Source organism: Oncorhynchus keta, unplaced genomic scaffold, assembly GCF_023373465.1.
Source record: "Oncorhynchus keta strain PuntledgeMale-10-30-2019 unplaced genomic scaffold, Oket_V2 Un_contig_502_pilon_pilon, whole genome shotgun sequence".
Lineage (NCBI taxonomy): Eukaryota > Metazoa > Chordata > Actinopteri > Salmoniformes > Salmonidae > Oncorhynchus > Oncorhynchus keta.
Window position 1 is genome coordinate 1 of NW_026288084.1, and position 12459 is coordinate 12459.

Here is a 12459-nt window from a genome sequence, read left to right on the forward strand (position 1 = left end):
TCAATGCAGGCCTACAGTAACCTATAGGTGGGGAGGCCTACAGTAACCTATAGGTGTGGTTCAATGCAGGCCTACAGTAACCTATAGTTGGGGTTCAACGCAGGCCTACAGTAACCTATAGGTGTGGTTCAATGCAGGCCTACAGTAACCTATAGTTGGGGTTCAACGCAGGCCTACAGTAACCTATAGGTGTGGTTCAATGCAGGCCTACAGTAACCTATAGTTGGGGTTCAACGCAGGCCTACAGTAACCTATAGGTGTGGTTCAATGCAGGCCTACAGTAACCTATAGGTGGGGATCAATGCAGGCCTACAGTAACCTATAGGTGGGGATCAATGCAGGCCTACAGTAACCTATAGGTGGGGATCAATGCAGGCCTACAGTAACCTATAGGTAGGGATCAATGCAGGCCTACAGTAACCTATAGGTAGGGATCAATGCAGGCCTACAGTAACCTATAGGTGGGGATCAATGCAGGCCTACAGTAACCTATAGGTAGGGATCAATGCAGGCCTACAGTAACCTATAGGTGGGGATCAATGCAGGCCTACAGTAACCTATAGGTGGGGATCAATGCAGGCCTACAGTAACCTATAGGTAGGGATCAATGCAGGCCTACAGTAACCTATAGGTGGGGATCAATGCAGGCCTACAGTAACCTATAGGTGGGGATCAATGCAGGCCTACAGTAACCTCAATGCAGGTGGTAGGATCAATGCAGGCCTACATTAACCTATAGGTGGGGATCAATGCAGGCCTACAGTAACCTATAGGTGGGATCAATGCAGGCCTACAGTAACCTATAGGTAGGATCAATGCAGGCCTACAGTAACCTATAGGTAGGGATCAATGCAGGCCTACAGTAACCTATAGGTGGGGATCAATGCAGGCCTACAGTAACCTATAGGTGGGGATCAATGCAGGCCTACATTAACCTATAGGTAGGATCAATGCAGGCCAGTAACAGTAACTACAGTAATAGGTGGGGATCAATGCAGGCCTACATTAACCTATAGGTGGGGGATCAATGCAGCCTACATTAACCTATAGGTGGGGTTCAATGCAGGCCTACATTAACCTATAGTTGGGGTTCAATGCAGGCCTACAGTAACCTATAGTTGGGGTTCAATGCAGGCCTACAGTAACCTATAGTTGGGGTTCAATGCAGGCCTACAGTAACCTATAGTTGGGGTTCAATGCAGGCCTACAGTAACCTATAGGTGGGGTTCAATGCAGGCCTACAGTAACCTATAGGTGGGGGATCAATGCAGGCCTACAGTAACCTATAGGTGGGGATCAATGCAGGCCTACAGTAACCTATAGGTAGGGATCAATGCAGGCCTACATTAACCTATGGGTGGGGTTCAATGCAGGCCTACAGTAACCTATAGGTGGGGATCAATGCAGGCCTACAGTAACCTATATAGGGATCAGGCCTACAGTAACCTATAGGTAGGATCAATGCAGGCCTACAGTAACCTATAGGTGGGGATCAATGCAGCATCCAGTAACCTATAGGTGGGGTTCAATGCAGGCCTACAGTAACCCTATAGGTAGGGATCAATGCAGGCCTACAGTAACCTATAGGGGATCAATGCAGGCCTACAGTTCTATAGGTAGGGATCAGGCCTACAGTAACCTATAGTTGGGGTTCAATGCAGGCCTACAGTAACCTATAGGTGGGTTCAATGCAGGCCTACAGTAACCTATAGGTGGGGTTCAATGCAGGCCTACAGTAACCTATAGGTGGGGTTCAATGCAGGCCTACAGTAACCTATAGGTGGGGTTCAATGCAGGCCTACATTAACCTATAGGTGGGGTTCAATGCAGGCCTACAGTAACCTATAGTTGGGGTTCAATGCAGGCCTACAGTAACCTATAGTTGGGGTTCAATGCAGGGGCCTGCAACCATTAACCTATAGGCAGGTGGGATCAATGCAGGCCTACAGTAACCTAGGTCAATGCAGGGTAACCTATAGGTCAATGCAGGCCTACAGTAACCTATAGGTGGGGTTCAATGCAGGCCTACAGTAACCTATAGGTGGGGATCAATGCAGGCCTACAGTAACCTATAGGTAGGATCAATGCAGGCCTACAGGGGGATCAATGCAGGCCTACAGTAACCTATAGGTCAATGCAGGCCTACATTCAATGCAGGCCTACAGTAACCTATAGGTGGGGATCAATGCAGGCCTACAGTAACCTATAGGTGGGGTTCAATGCAGGCCTACAGTAACCTATAGGTGGGGATCAATGCAGGCCTACAGTAACCTATAGGTGGGGATCAATGCAGGCCTACAGTAACCTATGGGTGGGGTTCAATGCAGGCCTACAGTAACCTATAGGTAGGGGATCAATGCAGGCCTACAGGGGATCAATGCAGGCCTACAGTAACCTATAGGTAGGGATCAATGCAGGCCTACAGTAACCTATAGGTAGGATCAATGCAGGCCTACAGACCTAAGTAGGATAGGCCTACAGGGGATCAATGCAGGCCTACAGTAACCTATGCAGGGTAGGTGGGGATCAATGCAGGCCTACAGTAACCTATAGGTAGGGATCAATGCAGGCCTACAGTAACCTATAGGTGGGGATCAATGCAGGCCTACAGTAACCCATAGGTGGGTTCAATGCAGCCTACAGTAACCTATAGGATCAATGCAGGCCTACAGTAACCATAGGTGGGGGATCAATGCAGGCCTACAGTAACCTATAGGTGGGGGTAATCAATGCAGGCCTACAGTAACCTATAGGTGGGGATCAATGCAGGCCTACATTAACCTATAGGTAGGATCAATGCAGGCCTACAGTAACCTATAGGTGGGGTTCAATGCAGGCCTACAGTAACCTATAGGTAGGGATCAATGCAGGCCTACAGTAACCTATAGGTGGGGATCAATGATCATGGGGCCTACAGTAAACCTATATAGGTAGGGTTCAATGCAGGCCTACAGTAACCTATAGGTGGGGATCAATGCAGGCCTACAGTAACCTATAGGTGGGGATCAATGCAGGCCTACAGTAACCTTAAGGTGGGGATCAATGCAGGCCTACAGTAACCTATAAATCAGACAGTAACCTATAGGTGGGGATCTTGCATTGTAAAAGGTGGGGGTCTGATAAGTAGGTGGGGTTCAATCAGAGACAGTAAAACGTGGGGATCAATAGTGCAAACTAATGGGGGTTCAATGAAGTCCACAGTAACCTATAGGTGGGAGTCTGTGCGCCTACAGTAACCATTTCTTCTGCTCTGCTGTCCTGGTGGGGGTCAATGCAGGCAAGACAGCTATAGGTGGGGATCAACAGGACAGTAACCTATAGTGGTCATGTGGCTTTCCATTACAGGTGGGGGACAAATGGCAGGCCTACAGTAAATTGTTATCAGAGAGGTGATGCATGTGTCAATGCAGGTCACACGTAAATAGAGTGGGGATCAGAGGCCTACAGTAAGTAGGTAGTTCAGGCCTACAGTAACCTGAGGTCCTCCCCCATCACATCCACTAGGTTAACGGCAGGCTCTCTTCTCCTATCTGTGGGGATCAATGCAGGCCTACAGTAACCTATAGGTAGGATCAATGCAGGCCTACAGTAACCTATAGGTGGGGATCAGATGAGGAAGAAGATAGGTGGAGGAAGCCCAGGCCTACAGTAACCTATAGGTGGGGGATCATGACCTCAGTAACCCCTCTGTGTACATAACCTAGGTGGGGATCAATGCAGGCCCACAGTAACCTATAAGAGCTCCATGACATTCCATTAAACTGGCCCTGAGTCACAACAAAATCAGACTCAATCTTGCATTTGGGTCCTGGCAGTTGATTCAATCAGAGACAGAAAACTATATAGTGCAAACTAATGGGGGTGAAGTCCACCCTTGAGTCTGTCCAATAGAAATGCTTCTGCTTTTTGGAGGAATACACCCACAGTAGTAGGAGGGGGTGTGTATTGACAGTGGTCATGTGGCCATTATCTGACAAAATGCATGTTGGGCTTGTTAACAGAGGTGATGTAGGTGGATGGTGTGAATAGAGCAGTCAGACTTGTAGTAGTAGTTCTGCCATCTGGAGGTCCTCCCCATCACATACTTTAACGGCCCAGGCAGTCTCTCTGGGTGTAGCTACGTGATGCGTATGAAGGAGTATGAGCCAGCTATCTGACAGATGAGGAAGAAGAGGGTGAGGAAGCCCAGGTAGTAGGAGGTCGTCATCATGAGCAGGGTCTGAACCCCTATGTGTACATACCTGCTGCCTCTCCACAATAAAAGAGCCCATGACCTACGGCCCTGAGTCACCCGTCTCTCGGTTTGTTTCCAAGTAATGCTACGAGCAGAAACCAACGGGAGGGACCCACCCCAATCTGTCCAAATAGAAATGTTTATTTTTGCTTAATAACCCAGGTAGTAGGAGGGGTGTGTATCAGAGCAGGGTCCGAGCCAGCTATCTGACAGTGGGTTGTTGAATACACCGCAGGTAGTAGGAGGGTGTGGTATCAGAGCAGGTCTGATTTTTGTTATCTGCATAGTGGGTTGATGAATACACCCCAGGTAGTAGGAGGGGTGTATCAGAGCAGGGTCTGCTCAGCTATCTTGACAGTGTGGCTGATGAATACACCCCAGGTAGTAGGAGGGTGTGTATCAGAGCAGGTCTGAGCCAGCTATCTGACAGTGGGGTTGTCGATAATGCAGCTTTTAAAAGGCTTATGTTCCCGTGTTTGTAGTAGAGATCTCATTCACGGTGAACATGTCGTGCTCTATCGGACAATTGCCTTTAAAGGCGCATTGTCGCATAACCTCTGCGGTCTAACTGAATCCTGGCCAAACATTTAGGCCTGATTGAATCAGGTCAGGTCAACCAGCGTTGGCCGGATCCACATAGCTGATGTTTCCACGGTGTTGGAGGTGTAACTGCAGTAGGAGCTGACGAATCAGATAAGGGGTTTGTCAATAGCAGCTGCTCTGTGCTGCGTTAGAGCCTACGCTCTGTTTGAACTTCTATCAGGGTCAGGAATAATGACTCTGTCAAATGATGTTCAGATAATGTATGTTTTCATTTGAATGGGGATTTCTGCCTTCCAGTCTAATTCAAGTGTTTGAACTTTAACAGCTGAATGGGATTTTTGTCTTATCCAATGTCCGTGTCGGTGATGGTGTTAACCGGTCTCATCACACAGAGCTGCTTGGGGATTCCACCGCTCTAACGCAGTTCCACCTCTGACTCCACCCAGACATCAGCTGTCATCAGTTAATGCTGATCTGAGTGAATCAAGATCAGTTTGTTTCTTTATCACCTGGCCCTGCCTGTGCAGCGTTCAACGGGGTGAAAAGCTAGTCCAGGACTGAGCAGAAACTACTGATCTAGGATCAGGTTAGCTTTTTATTTCATAATGAGAAGAGGGAGCTGATCCTAGATCATATGGACATGTGCACTTTGTCTGGTTTCTTTCCTCTACTGACAGTAGCTCTGCTACCATCTAGATCCATCACTGATTGAATAGAATCAATTCTAGTTTTGCATTCCGTCCTATCACAGGCTGGGTTTAGACAGGCAGCCCAATTCTGATTTCTCACTCATTTGCGCAATCAGATCTGAGATTGGGTCAAAAGACCAATTTGTGGGGTGGGATCACAATTGGTCTGCCTGTGTAAAACGCAGCCTTAGATGTATCATATGGCCCTCATCTCCAAAGTGTAGTAACAGTCTATATCATCAGATCATAGATGGTTTTTGAACTGTCTTCTAATGAAAGCTCCAACATAACGACCAAAAGCTCATGGTTTATTTCCCCATTTCTGATCAAAGACTTTGGTATTGTTATACTTCTTCACATGAGTAAAAAAACAACTAAAGTAACCCAGAGCAGATAGACCTACACCTTGTTAGATACTGGTCACATCCCAAATGGCTCCCTAGCCCCTATGTAGTGCACTACTTTTGACCCGAGGGCCCTGTAGTATTGTACCATTTGAGATATGCCAGACTGTCAGTCAGGTTATTAAACACTCAGATAAGAAAAATAACAATAGCCAATCACGTGGGTTGAGGAGCGTTGTTAGGCAGAAACTTCTGTGTGGGAAAGCATAGTATAAGACAGTCTCCTCAAAATGTTTTTGGGGGGGGTAAGTGTTATTAATTGGAGGGTGGGGTAGGGGGGTAGTCCAAGGGGGCAGGGTTCTCATTCCAGGTCAGTCCAGTGTAGTGTAGGTTTGGGTGGGTCTCCATTCTTCTCTAGAGGACGAAGGGGAGGATGGGCGAGCGAAGGGGAGGGTAGTCCCGGAACTCTTTCAGGTAGCTGCGGTGCTTCCCCTTGGCCCACACCGTCATCTGGATGAAGCCCACCGCCGTGAAGAAAGCCACCGGCAGACACTGAGTCATCAAGGTGAAGCCGAACCACGAGCCCAGCTACAGGAGAGGAGAGATGGTGTTACACACACACACACACACACACACACACACCATAATGTGGATGTTGAATATGGCAGCCCCCTGCACCTCTGATTCAGAGGGGTTGGGTTAAATGTGGAATACATTTAGTTATATAACTGACCAGGTATCCAAACCCGTTTCCTATACACAAAAATTTCACTGCCAACTTCTGCCACTAGGTGGCCATGAGCCTAACTACTACAGTGAGAGACATAATTCACACTGTTCCTCCTAACCAGCAGAGAGCAGCATCAGCCTGGACTAAATACAGGGTGATGTCGCCCCTAGACGTTGATCTTTGCATTTTCCACACTAATGGTTAAGATTGGTGGAGGGGAAGCTGATCCTAGATCTGTGCCTGAACTAGCCTAGTGGTTAGAGCGTTGGACTAGTAACCGGAAGGTTGCAAGTTCAAACCCCCAAGCTGACAAGGTACAAATCTGTAGTTCTGCCCCTGAACAGGCAGTTAACTGTTCCTAGGCCGTCATTGAAAATAAGAATGTTCTTAATTGACATGCCTGGTTAAATAAAGGTAAAATAAGACTCACCTCATAGGTGTAGTTGGGACAGGAGACCAGCAGGAAGATCCAGGTGAAGGGGTTCTTAGTGGGGTAGGGGATCTTCCTGGTCTTAGATCCTGATGGAGACAGACAGAGGGAGAGAGATTATTGTGGGCTACTGTTTTGTAGCACACAGAGAAAACAGTGCATGTTGAACTGATTGATGTGTTCTAATGTATTCAATAGGAGTGTGTACCTGGTGGGCGGAGGTTCCGCAGGGCGATATGGATGGAGGAATTACCAACCTGACAGAACTGAGAAGATAGCACTACTAAATAACTATTTACTATGATATCGTTCTATTACTATAGCATACAGGATGAGTACATTATAGTAGATCATAGAACAGTAGAGTCTTACCAGAAAGATGATGAGGGCAATCCTGGACTGCTGCTCACCATGATTGCTGAAAAGACAAGGGTGGTTAATATAGTAGCGTATACTCACTAGGGTGGTTCATATAGTAGCGTACCTACTAGGTGGTGGTTAATATAGTAGCATACTCACTAGGGATGTGTATATAGAGGTTGGTTAATATAGTAGCGTACCACTAGGTGGTGGTTAATATAGTAGCCGTACTCACTAGGTGGTATGTAGAGGGCGGTTAATATAGTAGCATTCACTAGGGGGGTGGTGTATATAGAGGGTGGTTAATATAGTAGCGTACCACTAGGTGGTGTATAGAGGTGGTAAATCTAGTAGCCGTACTCAATTAGGGGTGGTTAATATAGGAGCATACTCACTCGGTGGTGGTTAATATAGTAGCGTACTCACTAGGGGGTGGTGTATATAGAGGGTGGTTAATATAGTAGCGTACTCACTAGGTGGTGGTTAATATAGTAGCGTACTCACTAGGTGGTGTATATAGAGGGTGGTTAATATAGTAGCGTACTCGCTAGGGGGTGGTTAATATAGTAGCGTACTCACTAGGGGGTGGTTAATATAGTAGCGTACTCACTAGGTGGTGGTTAATATAGTAGCGTACTCACTAGGTGGTATATATAGAGGGTGGTTAATATACAGTGCCTTGCGAAAGTATTCGGCCCCCTTGAACTTTGCGACCTTTTGCCACATTTCAGGCTTCAAACATAAAAATATAAAACTGTATTTTTTTGTGAAGAATCAACAACAAGTGGGACACAATCATGAAGTGGAACGACATTTATTGGATATTTCAAACTTTTTAACAAATCAAAAACTGAAAAATTGGGCGTGCAAAATTATTCAGCCCCTTTACTTTCAGTGCAGCAAACTCTCCAGAAGTTCAGTGAGGATCTCTGAATGATCCAATGTTGACCTAAATGACTAATGATGATAAATACAATCCACCTGTGTGTAATCAAGTTCCCGTATAAATGCACCTGCACTGTGATAGTCTCAGAGGTCCGTTAAAAGCGAGAGAGCATCATGAAGAACAAGGAACACACCCAGGCAGGTCCAAGATACTGTTAGGAAGAAGTTTAAAGCCGGATTTGGATACAAAAAGATTTCCCAAGCTTTAAACATCCCATGAGCACTGTGCAAGCGATAATATTGAAATGGAAGGAGTATCAGACCACTGCAACTATCAAGACCTGGCTGTCCCTCTAAACTTTCAGCTCATACAAGGAGAAGACTGATCAGAGATGCAGCCAAGAGGCCCATGATCACTCTGGATGAACTGTGGGAGAGGACTTACAGCTGAGGTGGGACACACTGTACATAGGACAACAATCAGTCGTATATTGCACAAATCTGGCCTTTATGGAAGAGTGGCAAGAAGAAAGCCATTTCTTTTTTAAAAGATATCCATAAAGTGTTGTTAAAGTTTGCCACAAGCCACCTGGGAGACACACCAAACATGTGGAAGAAGGTGCTCTGGTCAGATGAAACCAAAATTGAACTTTTTGGCAACAATGCAAAACGTTATGTTTGGCGTAAAAGCAACACAGCTCATCCCGCTGAACACACCATCCCCACTGTCAAACATGCAGGTGGCAGCATCATGGTTTGGGCCTGCTTTTCTTCAGCAGGGACAGGGAAGATAGTTAAAATTGATGGGAAGATGGATGGAGCCAAATACAGGACCATTCTGGAAGAAAACCTGATGGAGTCTGCAAAAGACCTGAGACTGGGACGGAGATTTGTCTTCCAATAAGACAATGATCCAAAAACATAAAGCAAAAATCTACAATGGAATGGTTCAAAAATAAACATATCCAGGTGTTAGAATGGCCAAGTCAAAGTCCAGACCTGAATCCAATCGAGAATCTGTGGGAAAGAACCGAAAACTGCTGTTCACAAATGCTCTCCATCCAACCTCACTGAGCTCGAGCTGTTTTGCAAGGAGGAATGGGAAAAAATGTCAGTCTCTCGATGTGCAAAACTGATAGAGACATACCCCAAGCGACTTACAGCTGTAATCGCAGCAAAAGGTAGGCGCTACAAAGTATTAACTTAAGGGGGCTGAATAATTTTGCACACCCAATTTTTCAGTTTTGATTTGTTAAAAAGTTTGAAATATCCAATAAATGTCGTTCCACTTCATGATTGTGTCCCACTTGTTGTTGATTCTTCACAAAAAATACAGTTTTATATCTTTATGTTTGAAGCCTGAAATGTGGCAAAAGGTCGCAAAGTTCAAGGCCGAATACTTTCGCAAGGCACTGTAGTAGTGTACTCACTAGGTGGTGGTTAATATAGTAGCGTACTCACTAGGTGGTGTATATAGCAAGTGGTTAATATAGTAGCGTACTCACTAGGTGGTGGTTAATATAGTAGCGTACTCACTAGGTGGTGGTTAATATAGTAGTGTACTCACTAGGTGGTGTATATAGCGGGTGGTTAATATAGTAGCGTACTCACTAGGTGGTGGTTAATATAGTAGCGTACTCACTAGGTGGTGGTTAATATAGCAGCGTACTCACTAGGTGGTGGTTAATATAGTAGCGTACTCACTAGGTGGTGGTTAATATAGTAGCGTACTCACTAGGTGGTGTATATAGCGGGTGGTTAATATAGTAGCGTACTCACTAGGTGGTGGTTAATATAGTAGCCGTACTCACTAGGTGATGGTAATATAGCGTACTCACTAGGTGGGTTAATATAGTAGCGTACTCACCAGGTGGTGTATATAGAGTGGGTGAAGTTAATATAGTAGCGTACTCACTAGGTGGTGTATATAGCAGGTGGTTAATATAGTAGCGTACTCACTAGGTGGTGTATATAGAGGGTGGTTAATATAGTAGCGTACTCACTAGGTGGTGGTTAATATAGTAGCATACTCACTTGGTGGTGTATATAGCGGGTGGTTAATATAGTAGCATACTCACTAGGTGGTGTATATAGAGGGTGGTTAATATAGTAGCATACTCACTAGGTGGTGTATATAGAGGGTGGTTAATATAGTAGCGTACTAACTAGGTGGTGTATATAGAGGGTGGTTAATATAGTAGCGTACTCACTAGGTGGTGTATATAGAGGGTGGTTAATATAGTAGCGTACTCACTAGGTGGTTTATATAGAGGGTGGTTAATATAGTAGCGTACTCACTAGGTGGTGTATATAGAGGGTGGTTAATATAGTAGCGTACTCACTAGGTGGTGTATATAGAGGGTGGTTAATATAGTAGCGTACTCACTAGGTGGTGTATATAGAGGGTGGTTAATATAGTAGCGTACTCACTAGGTGGTGTATATAGAGGGTGGTTAATATAGTAGGCCATCCAGGCAGCAAAGCCCCAGTAGTAGGTGCAGTTCTGGAACACAGGAACACAGAACACACTTTATCACACACAGGCTTCATCCCGAATTCCCTATATACTGTACTACCTTTTAACCAGGGCCCATTACCCTATCCACTATATAGTGCACAACTTTGACCAGAGTCATATGGGCCCTGATCAAAAGTAGTGCATTACATAGGAAATAGGGAGCCAATTAGGATGCGGACCACAGTGTCAAATGACCCCAGAACTTCCTCAGCAGGTTCAAAGGTCACCCTGGGTGGAAGAGAGACAGGCTAGGGTTTCCCTAGATGAGGTATGTGTAAGGTGACACCATCACGATGAGGTAAGAGGGCAACTAAGGCTGTGGTGTGTCAGAGAGAGAATGAGAGTGAGTGAGTAAAAGGCCAGGGTGTGTGTGTGTACCATCTGTGTGTGTAAAAGCAGAATGTGTGTGTGTCAGTATGTGTGTGCATGAGTCAGTGTGTGTGTGTGTGTGTGTTGGTGAATGCGTGTGTGTGTTATGAATGCGTGTGTGTGTACCGTCAGTGTGTGTGTGTTATGAATGCGTGTGTGTGTCAGTATGTGTGTGCATGAGTCAGTGTGTGTGTGTGTGTGTGTTATGAATGTGTGTGTGAGTCAGTATGTGTGTGCATGAGTCAGTGTGTGTGTGTGTGTGTGTTATGAATGCGTGTGTGTGCAATGAATGCATGTGTGTGTACCGTCAGTGTGTGTGTGTGTGTTATGAATGCGTGTGTGTGTGTTATGAATGTGCATGCGTCAGTGTGTGTGCCGTCAGTGTATGTGTGCATGCGTCAGTGTGTGTGTGTTATGAATGCGTGTGTGTGCGCGTCAGTGTGTGTGTCACCTTGAAGATGTTGCGTAACGGCATGGTCCCGTGGGAGAAGCGATGGACAAACAGGGTCTCCAGGAGTCTCTTCAGGTAATGGAAGGAGTGACACATACAGGCTAGACTGGGATCACACACAAACTACATTACCCAACATGCACCAGGATACTCACCATAGAAACCAAAGACAATGGTTCTCCTTATTCCTGCCATTCGTAGTTTGATGAACAAGAGTTCAACTAGCAGACAAATATGATTCACATCTAACAAGCGGCTCATTGTAGTTCCACTCAGATATACAGTCGTCTGACTACAGTCGTCTGCACGACCCTGTGTGTGTGTGAGAGAGAGAGAGAGAGAGAGACTCACTGTACGACCCAGTGCTTGCTGGTGGTGAAGTCATATTTGGGGGCGTAGATGAAGGGAACACGGAAGTAGAACATTAGGTAGAGGAGGAGAGGACCACCATACTCTGTCAGAAACACCTGAGAGACAATCAGAGACCTATTTCAATTGACTGATTTCCTTATTGTTGCATTTATATTTTTTGTTCAGCATAATATAGTCCAGGTCTGGATCATTCATCAACCCTGTGGTGTCAGAGCTCCAGATCATTCATAAACCCTGTTGTGTCAGAGCTCCAGATCATTCATCAACCCTGTTGTGTCAGAGCTCCAGATCATTCATAAACCCTGTTGTGTCAGAGCTCCAGATCATTCATCAACCCTGTTGTGTCAGAGCTCCAGATCATTCATCAACCCTGTTGTGTCAGAGCTCCAGATCATTCATCAACCCTGTTGTGTCAGAGCTCCAGATCATTCATCAACCCTGTTGTGTCAGAGCTCCAGATCATTCATCAACCCTGTTGTGTCAGAGCTCCAGATCATTCATAAACCCTGTGGTGTCAGAGCTCCAGATCATTCA

The 12459-nt window shown here is 45.8% G+C and overlaps 1 protein-coding gene and 1 long non-coding RNA gene across 2 annotated transcripts; both read right to left on the reverse strand.

Annotated features, from left to right (window-relative positions):
* Positions 1 to 40: 40 nt before the first annotated feature.
* Positions 41 to 2836, reverse strand: LOC127925081 (uncharacterized). Its single transcript, XR_008119689.1, has 5 exons — positions 2815 to 2836; positions 2204 to 2339; positions 834 to 935; positions 184 to 693; positions 41 to 149 (listed from the first exon to the last, which is right to left on the reverse strand). It is a non-coding gene; the product is annotated as an uncharacterized LOC127925081 (long non-coding RNA).
* A 2917-nt stretch (positions 2837 to 5753) lies between these two features.
* Positions 5754 to 12039, reverse strand: LOC127925082 (very-long-chain enoyl-CoA reductase-like; the record flags this gene model as incomplete). The annotated part of the gene is made up of 7 exons (XM_052509862.1): positions 5754 to 6398; positions 6971 to 7059; positions 7179 to 7236; positions 7343 to 7388; positions 10642 to 10718; positions 11554 to 11659; positions 11905 to 12039. Coding segments are annotated over 7 exons (685 nt in total), but the record flags the coding sequence as incomplete, so codon positions are not given.
* Between the last annotated feature and the right edge of the window lie 420 nt (positions 12040 to 12459).